This window comes from Oncorhynchus nerka, linkage group LG2, assembly GCF_034236695.1.
Source record: "Oncorhynchus nerka isolate Pitt River linkage group LG2, Oner_Uvic_2.0, whole genome shotgun sequence".
Taxonomy (NCBI): domain Eukaryota; kingdom Metazoa; phylum Chordata; class Actinopteri; order Salmoniformes; family Salmonidae; genus Oncorhynchus; species Oncorhynchus nerka.
In genome coordinates this window covers 14,122,817-14,142,857 of record NC_088397.1, presented here as the reverse complement: position 1 = coordinate 14,142,857, position 20,041 = coordinate 14,122,817, and the positions used below count along the sequence as shown (strand labels likewise).

The 20,041-nt window shown below is 46.3% G+C and overlaps 2 protein-coding genes across 2 annotated transcripts in view; one reads left to right on the top strand and one right to left on the bottom strand.

Annotated features, from left to right (window-relative positions):
- The window catches only part of LOC115115851 (fibronectin-like), a 32,053-nt gene extending 19,767 nt beyond the window's left edge, over positions 1–12,286 (top strand). The window contains 21 exon segments of the mRNA XM_065023590.1: positions 397–678; positions 1,685–1,876; positions 2,044–2,133; positions 3,656–3,922; positions 4,865–5,146; positions 5,601–5,756; positions 5,942–6,058; positions 6,210–6,479; positions 6,555–6,742; positions 6,878–6,965; positions 7,055–7,234; positions 7,523–7,693; positions 7,696–7,803; positions 7,986–8,075; positions 8,688–9,154; positions 9,509–9,647; positions 9,862–10,026; positions 10,234–10,359; positions 10,898–11,004; positions 11,120–11,221; positions 11,341–12,286. Of these exon segments, the coding sequence (XP_064879662.1) occupies positions 397–678; positions 1,685–1,876; positions 2,044–2,133; positions 3,656–3,922; positions 4,865–5,146; positions 5,601–5,756; positions 5,942–6,058; positions 6,210–6,479; positions 6,555–6,742; positions 6,878–6,965; positions 7,055–7,234; positions 7,523–7,693; positions 7,696–7,803; positions 7,986–8,075; positions 8,688–9,154; positions 9,509–9,647; positions 9,862–10,026; positions 10,234–10,359; positions 10,898–11,004; positions 11,120–11,221; positions 11,341–11,430 (3,677 nt within the window). The 3' untranslated portion in view covers positions 11,431–12,286.
- A 1,269-nt stretch (positions 12,287–13,555) lies between these two features.
- On the bottom strand, positions 13,556–19,768 carry atic (5-aminoimidazole-4-carboxamide ribonucleotide formyltransferase/IMP cyclohydrolase). Its single transcript, XM_065023588.1, has 14 exons — positions 19,660–19,768; positions 19,150–19,276; positions 18,724–18,867; positions 17,876–17,964; positions 17,265–17,416; positions 16,039–16,195; positions 15,729–15,854; positions 15,446–15,639; positions 15,279–15,368; positions 15,026–15,151; positions 14,844–14,936; positions 14,478–14,660; positions 14,147–14,302; positions 13,556–13,991 (listed from the first exon to the last, which is right to left on the bottom strand). The coding sequence occupies exons 1-14, from the start codon at positions 19,676–19,678 to the stop codon at positions 13,872–13,874; spliced, it is 1,776 nt and encodes a 591-aa protein (XP_064879660.1). The 5' UTR covers positions 19,679–19,768; the 3' UTR covers positions 13,556–13,871.
- Between the last annotated feature and the right edge of the window lie 273 nt (positions 19,769–20,041).

Here is a 20,041-nt window from a genome sequence, read left to right as displayed (position 1 = left end):
GCCTCAATTGCACACTGTCCGGCTAACATGGTCATTGGCTGAACTGTAATTATGTTCCATGGCTGTTTGTTTGTAAGATATGCATGGAGAAGGTAGAGCTCTTAATTCATTGAGGATATCATGTGAATATGCCGGTTGAAAAACCATTTCTCTGAAAACCCATGAGCATCCTTTCCTGTCATTGATCTAGTCGACGTAATTGATGGGTCTGATAATCTAACTCTTACCAGCATGGCTACTGTTGTTCTGCTACAGGGTGTTGTGCTGTCTGTCCCACTGTGTATGGCTATGCATCACCAGGAATGTTCATTCATCTGCTTTCATTCTGTCTGCTATGGTTTCTGTGTCTGTATGTCTTATTCTGCCTGCGCCTCGCTCTGCACTCAAACCTCTCAGACGTGCCCAAGCTAAACGACCTGGACTTTGTCGACGTCACCGACACCACTGTGGGCCTGCGCTGGACCGCCCTGGTAAACGTTACCGCCATCACCAGTTACCGGGTAACGGTTATGGCGTCGGGCGAGAGTTTGCCCATCATCATGGATACGGTGGACTCGTCGACGGGCCATTATACGGTGCGCGGGCTGGAGCCCGGTGTGGATTATGACATCAGTGTCACTACGATAACGGAGGAAGGGGAGAGCGAGCCGGCCACACGCAGAACGCAAACCCAGACTGGTGATTTGAACCTTCAACTTTACAAGGGGAGGTGGTCGTTAGACAGGGTGGGTGGGGGGGCTATGAGAGAAGCCAAATACTGAATATACTGCCTCACAAACCTTACATACTCACCATACATACTCACCTTACATACTCACCATACATACTCACCTTACATACTCACCTTACATACTCACCTTACATACTCACCTTACATACTCACCATACATACTCACCTTACATACTCACCTTACATACTCACCTTACATACTCACCTTACATACTCACCATGTTGTAGATATATTCTCTGATCGTAGCAGTAATGTCATTGTTGATTGCGTCCAGGTTTTTCTTTCATACCTGCCATGCTCTCTAGTGTGTCCTCTCTTGTCTGGTTGACTTGTCCCATCTGGACATGCCACAGAAGGCCTGGAGGTAACTGTGAGGAGCTCCCCTCTCCTTGGCATGCTCTTATATTACTTCTCATTGTAAATACCACTTTACAGTGCTATACATTACCATCAGATGGTAATAACCTGGTCATTACGTGGTCAGATGGTAATAACCTGGCCTGGAGGTAACTGTGATGGTAGCTAACCTGGTCCCTCTCCTTGGCATGCTCTTATATTACTTCTCATTGTAAATACCTGTTGGTTATGCTTTACTTTACAGTCAGTTATACATTACGTGGTCAGATGGTAATAACCTGGTCATTACGTGGTCAGATGGTAATAACCTGGTCATTACGTGGTCAGATGGTAATAACCTGGTCATTACGTGGTCAGATGGTAATAACCTGGTCATTACGTGGTCAGATGGTAATAACCTGGTCATTACGTGGTCAGATGGTAATAACCTGGTCATTGCATGTTAAAATTGTCATAAAATAATGAATCATTATCAAATACTATAATTTTGGTCTTCTTGGGAATAGAAGCAATCAAGTTAAATTCGTTAAAGGTATCTATTGTTACCACATCATTTCCTAGTTAGTATCCTAATTATCTCCCCTCTCCCACCCCAGCTGTCCCCGCCCCCACCAACCTGAACTTCGGAGGGGTGGGCCCCGATCACATGAGGGTCAGCTGGACCGTCCCCAACGTCCCCACGCCCAGTGACATCACACGCTTCGTCATCCGCTTCCACCCCAGCAGCAACGACGACGATGTCAAGGAGCTCAACGTGGGCGGAGCCACCAACACCTTCCTGGTGCAGAGTGAGTGACATCATCATGACCTGTGACCTACCCCTGAACTAAATAGAACAGTATTATTACCGTTGTATGTATTGTGTCATACACCTCACTGGTTCATGCAGTGTGTTGTGGCGTCGGACTAACTATGAGGTAACTAACAAGTGTTTTCCTGTCCATCTCTCCTCCAGACCTGCTGCCCAACACAGAGTACAGGGTGAGCGTGGTGTGTGTTTACGAGGAGAGAGAAAGCGCACCAGTCACTGGCACTCAGAGAACAAGTGAGTATGGACAGACACAGGACAGTTTGTCAGGCTAAATGTCTTCAAAAGAGAGATAAATGCACATGTATTTTTGCACAAATAGTAAATTATATGTATGCCTACAGGATGTAGTAAGTGATATGTATGCCTACAGGATGTAGTAAGTGATATGTATGCATACAGGATGTAGTAAGTGATATGTATGCTACAGGATGTAGTAAGTGATATGTATGCCTACAGGATGTAGTAAGTGATATGTATGCCTACAGGATGTAGTAAGTGATATGTATGCATACAGGATGTAGTAAGTGATATGTATGCCTACAGGATGTAGTAAGTGATATGTATGCCTACAGGATGTAGTAAGTGATATGTATGCCTACAGGATGTAGTAAGTGATATGTATGCATACAGGATGTAGTAAGTGATATGTATGCCTACAGGATGTAGTAAGTGATATGTATGCCTACAGGATGTAGTAAGTGATATGTATACAGGATGTAGTAAGTGATATGTATGCATACAGGATGTAGTAAGTGATATGTATGCCTACAGGATGTAGTAAGTGATATGTATGCCTACAGGATGTAGTAAGTGATATGTATGCCTACAGGATGTAGTAAGTGATATGTATGTACAGGATGTGTAAGTGATATGTATGCTACAGGATGTAGTAAGTGATATGTATGCCTACAGGATGTAGTAAGTGATATGTATGCCTACAGGATGTAGTAAGTGATATGTATGCCTACAGGATGTAGTAAGTGATATGTATGCCTACAGGATGTAGTAAGTGATATGTATGCCAGGATGTAGTAAGTGATATGTACAGGATGTAGTAAGTGATATGTATGCCTACAGGATGTAGTAAGTGATATGTATGCCTACAGGATGAGTAAGTATAAGTATGCCTACAGGATGTAGTAGGATGTGATATGTATGCCTACAGGATGTAGTAAGTGATATGTATGCCTACAGGATGTAGTAAGTGATATGTATGCCTACAGGATGTAGTAAGGATATGTATGTACAGGATGTAGTAAGTGATATGTATGCCTACAGGATGTAGTAAGTGATATGTATGCCTACAGGATGTAGTAAGTGATATGTATGCCTACAGGATGTAGTAAGGATGTAGTAAATATGTATGCCTACAGGATGTAGTAAGTGATATGTATGCCTACAGGATGTAGTGCATACAGGAAGTAAGTGATATGTATGCCTACAGGATGTGTATACAGGATGTAAGTGATATGTATGCCATACAGGATGTAGTAAGTGATATGTATGCCTACAGGATGTAGTAAGTGATATTTTTTATTTATTTTATTTTACCTTTATTTAACCAGGTAGGCATGTTGAGAACAAGTTCTCATTTACAATTGCGACCTGGCCAAGATAAAGCAAAGCAGTTCGACAGTTCGATATGTATGCATACAGGATTTGATATGTATGCCTACAGGATGTAGTAAGTGATATGTATGCCTACAGCGTGTGTATCATGTAGATCATGGCTGTGTGTCTCTCTTCTCCTCCGTAGCCCTGGACTCTCCCACTGGCCTGGACTTTGCTGACGTCCTGACCAACTCCTTCACCATCCACTGGCTGGCCCCCAGCGCCGTGATCACCGGATACCGTATCCATTACCAGATGACCAGCGGAGGCAGGGCCAAGGACGAGAGACTGCCCCCGACCAGGAGCCACTTCACCCTGACTGGCCTGGCTCCCGAGACAGAGTACAGTGTTGAGGTCTACGCTGTCAGCGGGAACCAGGAGAGTCTGCCTCTCACTGGCACTCAGGCTACTAGTGAGTAGTATTGACTGGTTTCATTTTTTAATTAACCTTTATTTAACTAGGCAAGTCAGTTAAGAAAAAAATCTTATTTACAATGACGGCCTACCCCGGCCAAACCCTAAACCAGACGATGCTGAGTCAGTTGTGCACCGCCCTATCGGACTCCCAATCACAGCCGGTTGTGATACAGCCTCATGTCTCTGTCTTTATCTGTTATCGTTCTATGCTTTCAGTCTCTCGCTCTGTCTGTCTGTCACTCGCTCTCTGTCTGTCTGTCTTTCTCACTCACTCTCTCTCTCTCTCTTACTCTCTCTCACTCTCTGTCGGTCTGTCTGTCTCTGTCTGTCTGTTTCTTTCTCTCTCTGTCTCGCTCTGTCTCTCTCTCTTTCTCTCTCTTTCTGTCTCGCTCTGTCTCTTTGTCTGTCTGTCTGTCTTTCTCACTCACTCTCTCTCTCTCTTACTCTCTCACTCTCTGTCGGTCTGTCTGTCTCTGTCTGGCTCGCTCGCTCTCTGTCTGTCTCGCTCGCTCTCTGTCTGTCTCTCTCTCTCTCTCTCTGTCTTTCTCTGTCTCGCTCTGTCTCTCTCTCTGTCTCTCTCTTTCTGTCTCTTTCTGTCTCGCTCTCTGTCTTTCTCTCTCTCTCTCTCTTACTCTCTCTCACTCTCTGTCGGTCTGTCTGTCTCTGTCTGTCTCGCTCGCTCTCTGTCTGTCTCTCTCTTTCTCTGTCTTTCTCTGTCTCGCTCTGTCTCGCTCTGTCTCTCTCTCTGTCTCTTTCTGTGCTGCTCTCTCTATCTCTCTGTCGGTCTGTCTCTGTCTGTCTGTCTCGCTCGCTCTCTGTCTCTCTCTGTCTGTCTCTCTCGCTCTGTCTGTCTCTCTCCCTCCTCCTCTTCATCCTCCCTTCTCTTTGGTCTTCCTAATCTGTCTAGTCTTATTTCCTGATCTCCTCTCTCCACTAGTCTCTGACGCCCCCACCGACCTGGAAGTGACCTCAACCAGCCCCACCAGCATCACCATCCGCTGGGACGCCCCCTCTGTCACCGTGAGGTACTACAGGATCACCCACGGAGAGACAGGTGGAGAAAGCCCTGCTAAGGAGTTCACTGTCCCCGGCTCCCAGTCCGAGGCCACCATCTCTAACCTGAACCCAGGGACCGACTACACCATCACCGTCTACGCTGTGACAGGGAGAGGGGACAGCCCGGCCTCCAGCACACCCATCTACATCAGTCACAAGACTGGTACGGGGCTGATGGTTTAATGCACCTTTATTACATCAACATGTTGGTCATTTAGCAGACACAATTATCCAGAGAGACTTACAGGAGCAGTTTGGGTTAAGTGTCATGCTCATGTTAATTACAGGTGATCAACTACATATTTAAAGACATGTTCATGTCTGGGACAGGCTCTGATCTGGTGTCGCCATCTAGTGTCCATTATTACAATTTCAGATTTCATATGTATTTGGTTATCTGGAAATGATCTACCAGTAGTGAGGAATGATCAGATGAAGAAAATAGTTTTAGATTCATGTGTAGATCATTTGTAATGTATTTGTATCTTCCTCCCATACCACAAGCATTTCGCTACACTCGCATTAACATCTGCTAACCATGTGTATGTGACAAATAAAATTTGATTTGATTTATCTCCCTCGTTCACTCCCTCCCCCCTCTCTTCCTTTCTCCGTAGACGTGGAGGGCCCCACCAACATGGACGTGACTGATGTGAAGGACAACACCATCACAGTGCGCTGGTCCGCGGCCCAGGGCCCCATCAAGGGCTACAGGGTCACCAGCGTCCCCAAGAATGGACAGGGCCCCTCTTTCTCTGAGGTGGTGGCCCCTGGTAAGACCTGCCCCTGCTCTCTCCCCTGCCCTCTGCCCGTCTGTGATCATATGTACGGCAGCCATTTTGTGACTGTGTTATCAGACATTGATAAAAAGGAGCTTTAGCCTCTGTTGTTCTACAGCTATACTCCTGTGCTCAACCTCTCTCTCTCTCTCTCTCTCTCTCTCTTGCCGTGGATCTAGATCAGACTGAGATTACGTTTACTGGCTTGATGCCCACGGTGGAGTACGTTCTGAGTGTGACCGCTCTGGGAACCGATGGAGAACCTTCCACACCTCTGGTAGAGAACGCCATCACAGGTGCGTGTGTGTGTACATGCGTGTATGCATGCATTCGGATTGTAAAAGAGTTTAAAACATTGATCTGTCATGATAACAAAGGAAAGAAATGTTCAAATGTATGTTATTCTGATGTTCCTTTCTTTCTGGTCTTCACCCCGTTTCCTTGCAGCAATGGACCGTCCCAAGGCCCTGTCCTTCTCTGAGGTGGACTCCACCTCCCTGAGGATCACATGGGACAGTCCGGACGGCACGGTGACATCATACCGCGTGCTGTACTCCAGCCCTGAGGAGGGCGAGAGAGAGCTGCGCCCGGCGCCCAGAGGGACAGACGATACCGTGGTACTGAGGAATCTCCGCCCCGGCACAGAGTACACTGTTAAGGTCATCGCTCTGCACGGACGCACCCCCAGCACCCCACTGGTGGGCACACAGGCCACAGGTAGGAGATACCAGACACACACACATACAGACACGCACACACACACAAATACTTAATGTCCATCTCTGCCCCCAGTTATCCCTGCTCCCACCAATCTGGACATCTCTGAGGTTGGTGACACCTCCTTCATTGTCTCGTGGCGCTCCCCCAGCTCCGGGCTGTCTGGGTACCGTGTGGTTGTCAACCCCAAGAACAACAATGGACCCACCAAGGAGATGACCATCGCCCCAGACACCACGCGCGCCGTGGTCCCAGGACTCATGGTAAATAACAGACTACAATGTTCTGAATGTATGTCATAACTGTGTTCTAGATAAAGGTGTCTGTTAAACGGTCTATATTCAGGTCATGTATTGTCACTGTATTTATGTGTCTGTCAACATGTGTTTCCTGTGTAGGTGGCCACTCTGTACACAGTGCATGTTTACGCCCTGAAGAACTCTGTGACCAGCCGACCCCTGGAGGGAGAGGTCACCACGCTGGACAGTAAGCAGCTTTCACAGAGTTTTAACTCTACTGGCCACTGGTTTACTCACTGTAAACTCACCCTCTCTTTCTCCCTCTCCCTCTCCCAGACATCAGTCCTCCTCGGCGTGTGCGTATCTCTGACGTGAAGGACTCGGCCATCACGCTGACCTGGCGTGCTAAGGTTGAGACCATCACCGGGTACCTCATCGAAGCTCAGCCCCTCGGCGGCAGCCGGCCCGCCATCAAGAAGACAATCCCCGGAGAGCAGCGCACCTACACCATCACTGGTACTGTACAGTAGACTACATTACCCAGCTATCACCACTCTCATCTACAGTCAACTACATTACCCACCCATCACCACTCTCATCTACAGTAGACTACATCACACAACTTTCAACACTCTCATCTATAAATAAACTACATTACCTATTATCGCCCCATCTACATTCAACTACATTATCCATCCTCACTTTCACCTAAACTATCATCATTATAGTGAACTACATAACCCATGTACAGTACAGAGTGGGCTCTTGACTGACTGACAGTGTGTTGTGTTTGATGTCCCTCAGGTCTGGAGCCAGGCACCTCCTACACTATCCACATCTACACCATCAACGGCGATGCACGCAGCGCCCCCTTCACCCTCACGGCCACCACAGCCAAACCAGCGGTGCATTCTCCCACCAACCTCCAGTTCACCTCCCTGACCCCCAACTCCATCTCCTTCAGCTGGGAACCCCCGCCACGCGCATCACAGGATATTACATCACCTACGAGGAGGCAGGCAGGGCGCAGCCCCGTGAGCTTACCCCCCGCCCCCACGCTGGCCAGAACTATGCCACCATCTCTGGTAAATGTCAAACTCTGCTCTCAAGTTACCCTGCCCTCTTAAACTCCACCCCTTCCTCTTCACCCTCTGAAAGCTCAAGCCTCTCAACACGTCCAGTTTATGGAAAACACCTGAATCGACTCAAATCGACATCTAATTTCCTCCAGCAGAGTTTGATGCTTGATGTTGTTGGATGTTTTTAGGTTTGAGACCAGGTACCGAGTACATCATCAAGATCATCGCTCTTCAGAATGTCCAGAGAAGCACCCCATTGGTGGGCACGGCCAGGACTCGTGAGTACAGCACATACACACACTTTACTCATACGTCTACATACACACACTCTACTCATACGTCTACATACACACATGGCCCAAAACCAGATGTTTGTTGTACCTGAATGGTGATGTTACAAAGAAAGTTTTGGGAAGCTGCATATGTGCTTAGCTGCAGTAGAATATTGTAAGAACAGCCTAGCAACTCATAGGCCGAGATGTTAGATTTGGTTTGTAGTCGTGCCAGCATCTGTTACAAACAGCTGTGTCTTCTAAAACAATAATACTGCTCACTCACTTTGAATACGTTTTGAATAAACAAGCGATTCAAAAGGTATTGACGGCAGTGGCAGGCTTTGGAGTAGATATTTGCCCAAACCACTGATACAGGGTCAGATATTTTCCCACTCCCCTTAATGGTTAAAACTAAAACAGGGGGAGGGTAATCTGATCTTAGATCTGTGCTTAGGGGCAACTTCTACTTCAAGTGCAGTGCTTTGCAGTACAGTAGTGGCTCTAGTATGTGGACTTACTGCCACCCCCTGCTGGCGGCATCATGCTACTGCAGCTCCTCTAACTCCCTACTCCCTCCCTAACTCGCTTGCTTCCTAACCCCTCTCTCCCGGCCAGAACGTGAATCCCTGCTTACACTGCCACTCCCCAACCGCCCCGGAGGCTACGACCACCTGGACGTGCCTGAAGAAAAGGAGAGCCGTGTCCCAACAGTAGTAGGTAACAACGGCCTAGACACCCTGGGGGGCCAGGGCCAGAACGTGGAGTACACTGAGTACAACAACCAGAACCCCCAGACACCCTATGGGAACGGCCAGACACCCTATGGGAACGGTCAGACACCCTATGGGAATGGCCAGACACCCCTGGTGTTTGTGCCCCTTCCGGACGCGGAGGGGCGCAGGGTGCCGGTGGTGAGCGTGAACGTGCCTGGTGGCTCTCCCTTTGGTTTTCCAGAGAAGGACACAGGAATCCCTCAGGAGGCCCAGACCCAGACCACCATCGCCTGGAAGCCTTACAAGCAGAGTTCAGAGTACCTGGTGTCCTGCAACCCTCTGACTCACGTCAATGAGAAGATGTTCCAGGTGAGAGGTTACACACACACACACACACACACACACACACACACACATATAAAGACACATCTAAGAGACACTTTTTAAAAGTGCAATCTTTATTTAACTAGCCAAGTCAGTTAAGAACAAATTCTTATTTATAATGACGGTCTACACCTCTCATTCCCATTCATCTCTCCCAATCTCTCTATCCTTCCATCTCTCTCTCTTTCCTTTTTCTCTCTCTCTCTCTCTCTCTCTCTCTCTCCTTCTCTCTCTCTCCTTCCATCTCTCTCTCTCTATCTCTCCTTCTCTCTCTCTCTCCTTCCATCTCTCTCTCCTTCCCTCTCTCTCCTTCCATCCCCTCTCTCCCTCCTGTCTCAGATGCGTCTGCCTGGTACCTCTACCAGTGCCACTCTGATCGGCCTGACCAGCGGAGCCTCCTACAACGTTATCGTAGAGGCCCTGAAGGGGGCACTCAAACACAAGATCCTGGAGGAGATTGTCACCGCCGGCAACACCCGTAAGGAACCAGCAGTGACTATGACAACTGATCTAGGATCAGTACTGACATTTAACCTATAGAATAGATGGTATGAGTGAATCCTGATGTTGTTTTGAGTCATGCTGTTCCACGGTCAGATAATATAGTTCAGAAAGTTCATAGATAGGTGTTTACTTACACAGCTTAGCCTGTGATTCTGTGGTGAAATGAACCCCCTCTCTTTCGCCTGTAGTGACAGAGGGTTCCACCGGCACAGATAAGGACTCGTGCTACGACACCTTCACAGCGACCTACCATGACGTTGGGACCGAGTGGGAGCGCATGTCTGAGACGGGCTTCAAGCTGTGGTGCAGGTGTCTGGGACTAGGCAGTGGACACTTCCGATGTGACTCCTCTAGTGAGTATTTAACTACCTCTTCAATGCAATTTAAGAAACTTTATTGATCCCTTGCCACCTGACTGGCTGGGTGTAATGGTTGCCATATTGGTTACACCAATCCGATCTAGGGGCTGGGAGACAGTGTCGGATGTTATGCAACAGGTCTGACCTTTTTGTTTGTTCTCTATATCTTCCCCCTCTCTCGCGCTCCCTGTCCATCAACAGAGTGGTGTCATGATGGAGGTAACAACTACCGTATCGGGGAGAAATGGGAGCGTCAGGAGGAGAAGGGCCCCATGATGAGCTGCACCTGCCTGGGCAACGGGAAGGGAGAGTTCAAGTGTGAACCACGTAAGTAGCACTTTAACATCAGTCAGCACCTGCACTTGTTTGGATATTAAAGGAAGAACACAGAACTTCTCTGGCAGCATGTCAGAATACAACACAATACAGGTCCAATGTCTGCCTGTGTGACCTCATCAATGTCTGCCTGTGTGACCTCATCAATGTCTGCCTGTGTGAACTCCTCCATGTCTGCCTGTGTGACCTCATCAATGTCTGCCTGTGTGACCTCATCAATGTCTGCCTGTGTGAACTCCTCCATGTCTGCCTGTGTGACCTCATCAATGTCTGCCTGTGTGACCTCATCAATGTCTGCCTGTGTGACCTCATCAATGTCTGCCTGTGTGAACTCCTCCATGTCTGCCTGTGTGACCTCATCAATGTCTGCCTGTGTGACCTCATCAATGTCTGCCTGTGTGACCTCCTCCATGTCTGCCTGTGTGACCTCCTCCATGTCTGCCTGTGTGACCTCCTCCATGTCTGCCTGTGTGACCTCCTCCATGTCTGCCTGTGTGTGTGATTCCCTCTCCTGCGTGTGTGTTTACAGATGAGTCCACCTGCTATGACGATGGGAAGATGTACCAGATTGGTAACCAGTGGCAGAAAGAATACCTGGGAGCCATCTGTACCTGCACCTGCTACGGAGGACAACAGGTCACTTTTACTGCTAATGGCTATGCTTGTCTTACCGACCTTAGTTGAATGCAACTTGGACAAGCACCTGCTGAATGACCAACGTGTGTAAATGTAATGCTTGTCCTCCTCTCAGGGCTGGCGTTGTGAGAACTGTCGTAGACCAGGTGCTGAGGTGGACTCTAGTCTGCTGCAGCCCGTCCGATACAGGGACCCCACCAACATACTACGCAAAGTGGTGAGTCATAGACTACGCTCTCAAAAGACAACTGAGAAAATGTGTTGGATTAGAACTTGAAATCCCCATGCTGAGGTTGGACCCATACTGACCTCTTGTCTGTCTGTCTCCTTCTGCAGAACATCCAGTGCCCCATCGAATGCCTTCGACCTGAACTACTGGCAGACGCACTGGCAGAAGGACACATCCCCCAGAATCCCCTGGAGTAAAAAATCAATCTCCTCTGCCTTACCCATGGTCTGTCAAGTCTCCTTGAAGAGGAGGTCGCCCTGTAAAGTCAGAGACAGACCTGAACTAACACATCGGTGCCTTACTGATCAGCTTAACCACATCTAACACACCTACATACTGTAGGTCCATGCCTTCCTAGTCTTAAGAGAACCCCCTGCACACTTTCAGGATGTTGGTTAAGTTGTCTGTTGTCATTTCCCTTTGAGACACTTAAGAGGTCAAAAGGAACATTCCTTGTGTTCGTGCCTTAAAGAGATTAAAATCTTCCCCTGTCCCTGAAGGTATGTGTTTGAAGTGCTTGTTAACAGTTCAGATGTGCTTGTCTTTTACAAATGATACATTTCCAAGACTACCTGTCCAGTATTACCGTTTGTCCTAATCATTTATTATTATTTTTTTTTACTTCTATAAAATCTAAAACCATCTGAAATCAAAAGCACTGTTTTGAGAGAATGTTGGTGTAGTTGCCATGTCGACAAGTGTTTGAAATCATTTTGCTTTTTCTGTAGCCTCTGTGTAGACAGGGGTAGCACTGCCTGTGTGATTGACACTGAGTTGTTGTAATTTTGAAACTCTTTAATGCATTTAATTTATCCCTTTAATCACAGCATTGTTGTGTGAATGTGAGACCTGGGGTGTCGACTTTGTTCTGGTTTTATTTTTGTACTAAAAGGTGCCAAAGTTTGATGGAGATTCCCTTGTTTTGATAAAGTTGAAAAGAACCTCATGAATTGCCTTTGTTTCTTGAATAACAGTTTATACGTAGATTGATGCACCAGTGTAAATCTACGTAACATAATAAAATAAATCCTCATCAAAATCTGTCAGTATAAACTAGAGATCAGTTGTTTTTGTGTTGGCTGCGTCTGAATCACTGCAGTGCCTTCAGAATGTATTCATACCCCTGGACTTATTCCTTCAGAATGTATTCATACCCCTGGACTTATTCCTTCAGAATGTATTCATACCCCTGGACTTATTCCAACAGAATGTATTCATACCCCTGGATTTATTCATACCCCTGGACTTATTCCTTCAGAATGTATTCATACCCCTGGACTTATTCCTTCAGAATGTATTCATACCCCTGGACTTATTCCTTCAGAATGTATTCATACCCCTGGACTTATTCCATCAGAATGTATTCATACCCCTGGACTTATTCCTTCAGAATGTATTCATACCCCTGGACTTATTCCAACAGAATGTATTCATACCCCTGGACTTATTCCTTCAGAATGTATTCATACCCCTGGACTGGATCAGAATTATTACCCCTGGACTTATTCCATCAGAATGTATTCATACCCCTGGACTTATTCCATCAGAATGTATTCATACCCCTGGACTTATTCCAACAGAATGTATTCATACCCCTGGACTTATTCCAACAGAATGTATTCATACCCCTGGACTTATTCCATCAGAATGTATTCATACCCCTGGACTTATTCCATCAGAATGTATTCATACCCCTGGACTTATTCCATCAGAATGTATTCATACCCCTGGACTTATTCCAACAGAATGTATTCATACCCCTGGACTTATTCCAACAGAATGTATTCATACCCCTGGACTTATTCCAACAGAATGTATTCATACCCCTGGACTTATTCCACATGTTGTGTTACAGCCTGAATTCAACACAGATTAGATAGATGTCTCACCCATCTACACACAAATACCCCAGAACGACAAAGTGAAACCCTTTTTTTCCTCCACATATGTATTCACACCCCTGAGTCAATACACGTTAGAATCACCTTTGGCAGCAATTTACAGCTGTAAGTCGAAGTGCTTTCCACACCTGGATTGTATGTTTTTACGGTCTTCTGGCCAACAATGAAAACGGTCTAAGACTGTCTAAGCCATTTGTGTTACTCAATGTGTTTCTATGAGCTATAATAGTAAGGGGCAATTTCAAAACTTTAAATATTTTTGATACCTAGAAGCATCCTAAAATTCAAATAGCTAAATGGTCCATGGTATGACCATCATAAAACAATTCCATGTTAGTGTAGTAGTCAGTCCCCGACTTTCAGCTTAATATTGCTATAACGTAAAATAGTGTTTGCATATACACACACACACTCCACAGGATTTCTCAAGAAACAGTTTATTTCATGGTAAAACGTGACCTTCCAGACAGTAACATTGTAACTTAGATACAACTATGAAAGCAAGCTCGGAATGTAACGGAATCTGAATGATCCTCAGCATGACTCATGATAACCGTAGGACAGGAATGTCTCAGTGTAAATAATAATACTGTTAGTACCTTTGTTGATCACTATTCTAGAGCAGTTAGTGGACCTCCAACATGTAGACACACATGGCTACATGTTACTCAGGGCCATAATAGTGTGTGGCGTGTCAAATGTGTCAGGCAGCGTTGTATGACAGCCACTCCAGGTATTCAGTGGTGGAAGAGTCTCAGGTTGGTGTGCACCAGGGTGATGCCCTGCTCATTACAGGCATTGATCACCACCTCGTCAGCTGTGGACCCAGCCGGGGCAGCAATGTACTCCACACCACTCTACAGAGACAGACACCTCAGAATAATAAGTCCATGTGGGTGACAAACAGAAAAGACCTTGGAAGGCACTAGAAGGCTAGAGACCAACTAAAGAACCAAAAGCAGAAAGTCGGCCATCTTAGACTAGTGAAAAGTAATAATTCAGCAGTGTTTACCCGTTTGGCACGGTCCACGTTGTCTCTGAAGGGGAAGAAGGCGTCAGAGCTGAGGGCTACAGCCTGTAGAGAGCTCAGCCAGTTCCTCTTCTCAGTCTCATCCAGAGGCTCTGGGACCTCCTCATACATGGCCTTCCATACTGCCAGGTCTGGACCCTGAACACAGAGGAGTTAGAGAGCAGGACAGACTCATCTGGAATTTGATTTTTTTTAAATAGACAGACACCTACAGTAGGAACCTACACAAAACATACAGCAGAACTGTACATCCGACAACAACCATTTCAGATGCGTAGAGTGCATGTCCCTAATTGACCTCTGACCCCCTCACCTCTCCGATGGTGCCGCTGACATACTGATCGATGGCATTGGCCATCTCCGCCCGCTTCACTCCACTCCTGAACCTCATGCCCAACACCCGCGGGTGGTGCCTCAGCCACCAGTTATCAGCCTTGTCCCCTGCCAGCCGCGTGCAGTGGATACGAGACTGCTGACCCGCACCGATCCCAATCACCTGGTACACAGGGAGAGGAGACAGATCGTGACCCAGAAAAACCACAGTACATCGTGTTGAATGTTTCAAAATTCGTTCGGAAAAAGGTAAACAAGGATGTAGGTGACAACAAGGGGAAACTCAGTGCCCAAACACTATTTCAACAGGAACCTCCCATGTCTCCTCCCTCTCCAGGTTGGTTACCTGTCCATCCTTGGCGTAGCAGACAGAGTTGGACTGGGTGTACTTCACTGTGATGCTGGCCACGATCAGGTCACGCAGCGCCTCCACCGACAGCTTAAACAGGAGACCGACAGAAGGTCAGAACAGGTCATCAGTGAGCAGCTCTCACACTATCAAGACACGCACAAACCACAAAGACTCACCGCACCCATGGAGACGACGTTGCTGAAGAGATCCTTGTCAATGACAGCTCCATTCCTCTTCTGTTTGAGGTGGAGGCCAAAGAGAACTCTGACCTCTGGCTCATCTGGCTCATAGGCTGGGTCCATCTGACAGATTTAGACATGCAGCACCCCCCAACCGGTGAGAAGATTCAAATAAACTTCAAACTTCTTTTTTCTAGGAAAGGCTGCAACAGAGGATGATCACCAACTGCTTTTCCATGTCCAACCATACCTGGAGAACACAGTAGTTTCCATTCTTCTTCTTGGACAGAATCCTGAGGGCCTCCTCTTCGTAACCAGGGGCGATGATGCCATCAGAGACCTGAGAATGATAGACAGGGGTTGGAAATGCAGGAAACACACAGGACGGACAGACACACGACACCTGGGAAGCCCTACCTCTCTGGATATGATCTTGGCAGTGGGAACGTCACACACGTCAGACAGAGCGATGAAGTCGCCGAAGGAGGACATCCTGTCTGACCCTCTAGCCCGGGCGTAGGCTGTAGCCAGTGGGGTCAGGTTCTTCAGCATGTCATTCACCATACACACCTTGGCCTCCTCATCACTCAGAGGAACACCCACTGCAGCCCCTAGAGAGGGAGAAGACAGCCTAGGTCAATGTTACTGGGATTCCTTGCAATCTTGTTGGCATATGCATTGGAAGCTCTGATTGTCTAACCTGCAGGGCTGACGTGTTTGAAGGAGGTGGCAGAGGGCATGCCCAGGGCACTCTTCAGCTCTCGGACCAGCTGCCAGGCGTTCAGGGCATCACAAAGGTTAATGAACCCAGGAGAACCATTTACCACTGACAGAGGCAGGAATGGAATGGAGAGAAGGGAGGGTCAATACAGTTAGTCTACCCAGACAGGACAAGGTCCCCCTGGACGGTTTCAGTTGAACATATGACACCAATTAAAATTAGGGTTGACATTGTTTCCCTATTGTCATTTCTGAGACTGCTAGCTACAAAATGAGGGGGTGACGCCTACCTGTGAGGGGGAGGGTGGGGCGCAGGGTGTAGAGCTGGGCGGGGGCTTGGTGGGGGTTCATGCCGTAGCGCAGGGGCAGCTGGGATACCCCACGGCTGTACTGGCCCCGGAAGTAGTCCGCGATGGCCTCATCATAATGAGCCGTGTGAGTAAAGGCCTGGGAGAGAGAATGAGGACAACTAGATAGCAGACACCAGGATCCTGTTCATTATGCAACACATGGAAGAAAAGGGACTGAAACAGGAAGGGAAAACCTTGATGTCCAATAGGAAATGCACATCTGTTTACTGCAAAACGTTTTTCTACGGTGTGCCCTAATGAACATAGCCCAGGGTAAACAGCTGAACCAGACAGCGTTGTAACCTATTCCATGATCAAAGCCAACATGGGCTTCTATAGTTTTATCTGGAGGCAGCTTTAATACAAACTATCACTAAGATTTGTAATGCCTTCACAAGGAACACCATGTGCTAAATGTATCCATTCTACTCCATGTAGTCTCAAGACTCAATGTCAAATGCACAAGTACAGTGAAATGATTTTTTGCAAGCTAACCAACAATGCAGTAATCAATAACAATGTAATATTAAAACAACAAGGTAGAACAAAAACAATCATGTAAGCAAACTATATAAAGGGCAGTTCCAGTAGCATATTTCCAATGTCCAGGGATACTGGATCAATAGAATACTGAGGGCTGACCTGAACAACATGGCCCCAAGGACAAGAGAGGGCAACATGGGAGGTAATGGACTCTGAACTTTACCTCACATTAACCAACAAACAATCAATTCAACAAAAACCCAATGACCTGATTGCAATTGTGCTTTTTGACTATATAGACTCCATGGTATCTGGTCTACAATTGTACAAATTGATCCTTTTAACAGAGGGTCAATAATCTGTCAAAGACACAGTATGAGGCCTTCCCCAGTTGTTTTGAGATGTCCGATTTGCTACTACTGAAGAGTCTCTTAAGACTTCAGTTGTGTCCATGTCCAGTTTGGTTCCTGATAGCATCATTTCTATATCACTCAACATCCTCTGTTCACAGTTGAGGTTGACAGACATGTCTCAACAGGAAGGCAGAAGGAGAGCACATGGAAGTTAAACTAGATCTCACCATTCCCAACTTGTCCAGAAAGTAGATTGATATACACGAGACAAAAAGGACCATGTAAAAAAAAGTCCACTTTCAACCCGTGCTTTCAAGTTGCCCTAGTTACCTTCAGGGCCAGAGTCTTGCGGGTATCCAGGGTCGTGTCTTTACCCTCGGAACCCTCCATCTCCACAGCGACCAGCTGGTAGTCGGCAGGGTCGCACACAATGGTTACGCGGGCGTGGTTCTTGGCCGCTGCTCGGAGCAGGGTTACCCCACCTGAGGACACAGCCAGGGTCAAACAGGGTAATCACCATGGCAACCTAGGGCATTTCAGGTTATAGAACAGACTTCAGAAAGTAAAATGTAGAGCTGGCCTTAAAAGGTGCAATATGAATGAATTGTGCCACCATTTCCTGGTTGCTAAAATTCTATTTGTTCGCCTAAATTCAGTTTGTGTGCCAAAACAAGCAAGTATATGGTAGAGAATCATTGTACCATCTAAACCGCTGTGAATTATTTTTCCATAACCCCAAATATTGTATTTTCAGCTGGTGTACAAAACTGAAAGTAAAAGCAGCAAAAACAAAACTTCACAGAAAGCATAGAAATAGTGCACATAGAACAGATCTACCGCTTCTTATACTTGCTTTCAATGAGAACAATTCGATGTGAATTTGGTCAGGTCGGACAAAAAAAAAAAAAAAAAAGGTATTGCAACTTTAACATTCCACTCACCAATATCAATCTGTTCCACTGCATCTTCCACGGTCACATTAGTGTTGGAGATAGTCTTCACAAACGGGTAAAGGTTACACACCACCACCCTGGTCAAAGACCGGCAAAGGAAAGCAATACAAGTCAAGAAATGCAATGCATTTCACTATGTTTTTCTAACCATCTAGGCAATTTGAAATAATGAGTAGCGTGGCTGTTCAATCCCCCACATTGCGTGTGCCCTAGATGACTCAACGAGAAACAATATCTTACAAAGGAAAAAAGGGTGAAGTTTTGACTTTTGTAAATGGGAACATGTGTCAAGTAAGCAGGTCACATTTTGCAGCCTTGAACCCAAATTGTTAAACATACATGCCCATAGGATCCAAAGAGAATTCATGGTTTATTTCAGAGGCTGTATGCATTGCACACTTTCTCCTCAAAGCCAATCATATTCCATGAATGTCAAATAGGCAGCTTAAACAGCCAATCAGACTCCCAAAAAATGTAAAGTGTGTAACATGATCAGATGTGTGCAGATGCAGCAGCATTTGAATCAGCCGGTTTATTAGATTAGCAACGCATACTTCGATGTTTCCCCACTTTACAACCGTACTGCCCTGCATTAGGGCCAAATCTAACAGTCTTGTGCCCGATCACATGCATGGTGTTTTAGGTCTGCTCATTCACACAAAGGCTGTTTTTCAAAGACCCCTAAAAACCACATTAAAGCAGTAGTGGCTCTGGGGAAAAAAAGTATAGAAAAGTTGACTGAGATGGACAAGTCCTACTCTTAACTATTGAGGAAAACAGATCGGAGCTTAGATCAATGTCTAGAGCCTAATTAAACCTACTTCCCTGTCTCTTACCTAACCAGACTGTAGCCCAGTTTCTCCATGTCAGCCTTGTCCGAAGGGGTGTGCCGGGCCAGGATGCCCCCATGTACAGCAGGATGCAGGGTCTTCACCCTCCCACCAAGCATCTCTGGATGGCCAGTCAGCTCAGACACATCCCTGGAACAAAAGGGAGATGGATGTTAGGTGATTCAGTGGCACACATTCTCAATTGCATTTAGAGGCTGGGAATGCCGCTCATCTGAAAGGTGGTCAATGACTGCAGAATACTAGACAGACCTACTCTTTGAAGTTCCAAACAGTAAGGTGACTTAAAGGAATACATTGTTATCAGCATAACATTGAACCGTTTGAGCATTAGCGCAAGAGAACGTTGGTGGCTGAACAATATAAACAAGGATAGATGAGATATTGGAAATGTATGCAAACGGTTACACCTACCGAACAGCCAGTCCTGCATCGCGCAGGGTTTTGGCGGTGCCACCTGATGCGACGAGTGACAGTCCCACGTTCACCAGCCTTTTGGCAAAGTCCAGAAGTCCAGACTTGTCGGACACACTCAACAGTGCTGTGTGTGTAGAATTAAGAGACAAAACGGTGACAAAGTTAAAGAGATTGATTGAATGGCACCACTGTGAAACGAAGCTTGCTTTTCAAATATCGGTAAATATGTTGACTCCACTGAGACGTCATCGATAGGTTATTGCTCCTTTGTAGCCACCCGTTGCTAACTAAAATGGAAGGACGTTTTTCGTGGCATGCTAGTTGTAGCTAGCCTACCTAGCCTGTCTAGCACGACGCAAGAAACAATTGAATTGGATATTGACCACGCAGCATAAAAACTACGCTCAAACTTATGCTTCAACATAGACTACTCCGTCTCTAAACTACATTAGCTAAAGCTAGCTAAAATATATATTTTTTTAATTTCAAAAGAAGAAGAAAGTTTACCCAGTTCTGAGCAGGCCATGGTTTTGGGTAACGTTCTCTGTCTAGGAATGGGAGACGAGAAGCATGTGTATAGTTGTTTCAATTTATGGCATGATGGGAACTTTGTGATTTGACAGGACCGCCCTTTTGACCGGTTTTGACTAAACGGGATACAGCTTTTGTCAGATGTGACTTTTCGTTCCAGTCTAGGAGAATTTACGCAGCATGTTAGGATAATTAACGTGCAGGTTAGGAGAATTAACGTGCATGTTAGAATTAGATTACGGTTAGAAAATATAGTTAGGGTTTGCTAGCCATGACCCATTTGTACCCCTCAAACTAAAAATTGACCTATAAGAAACAATTTGAATATCAAACTGTCAAAAATCATTACACAATTACA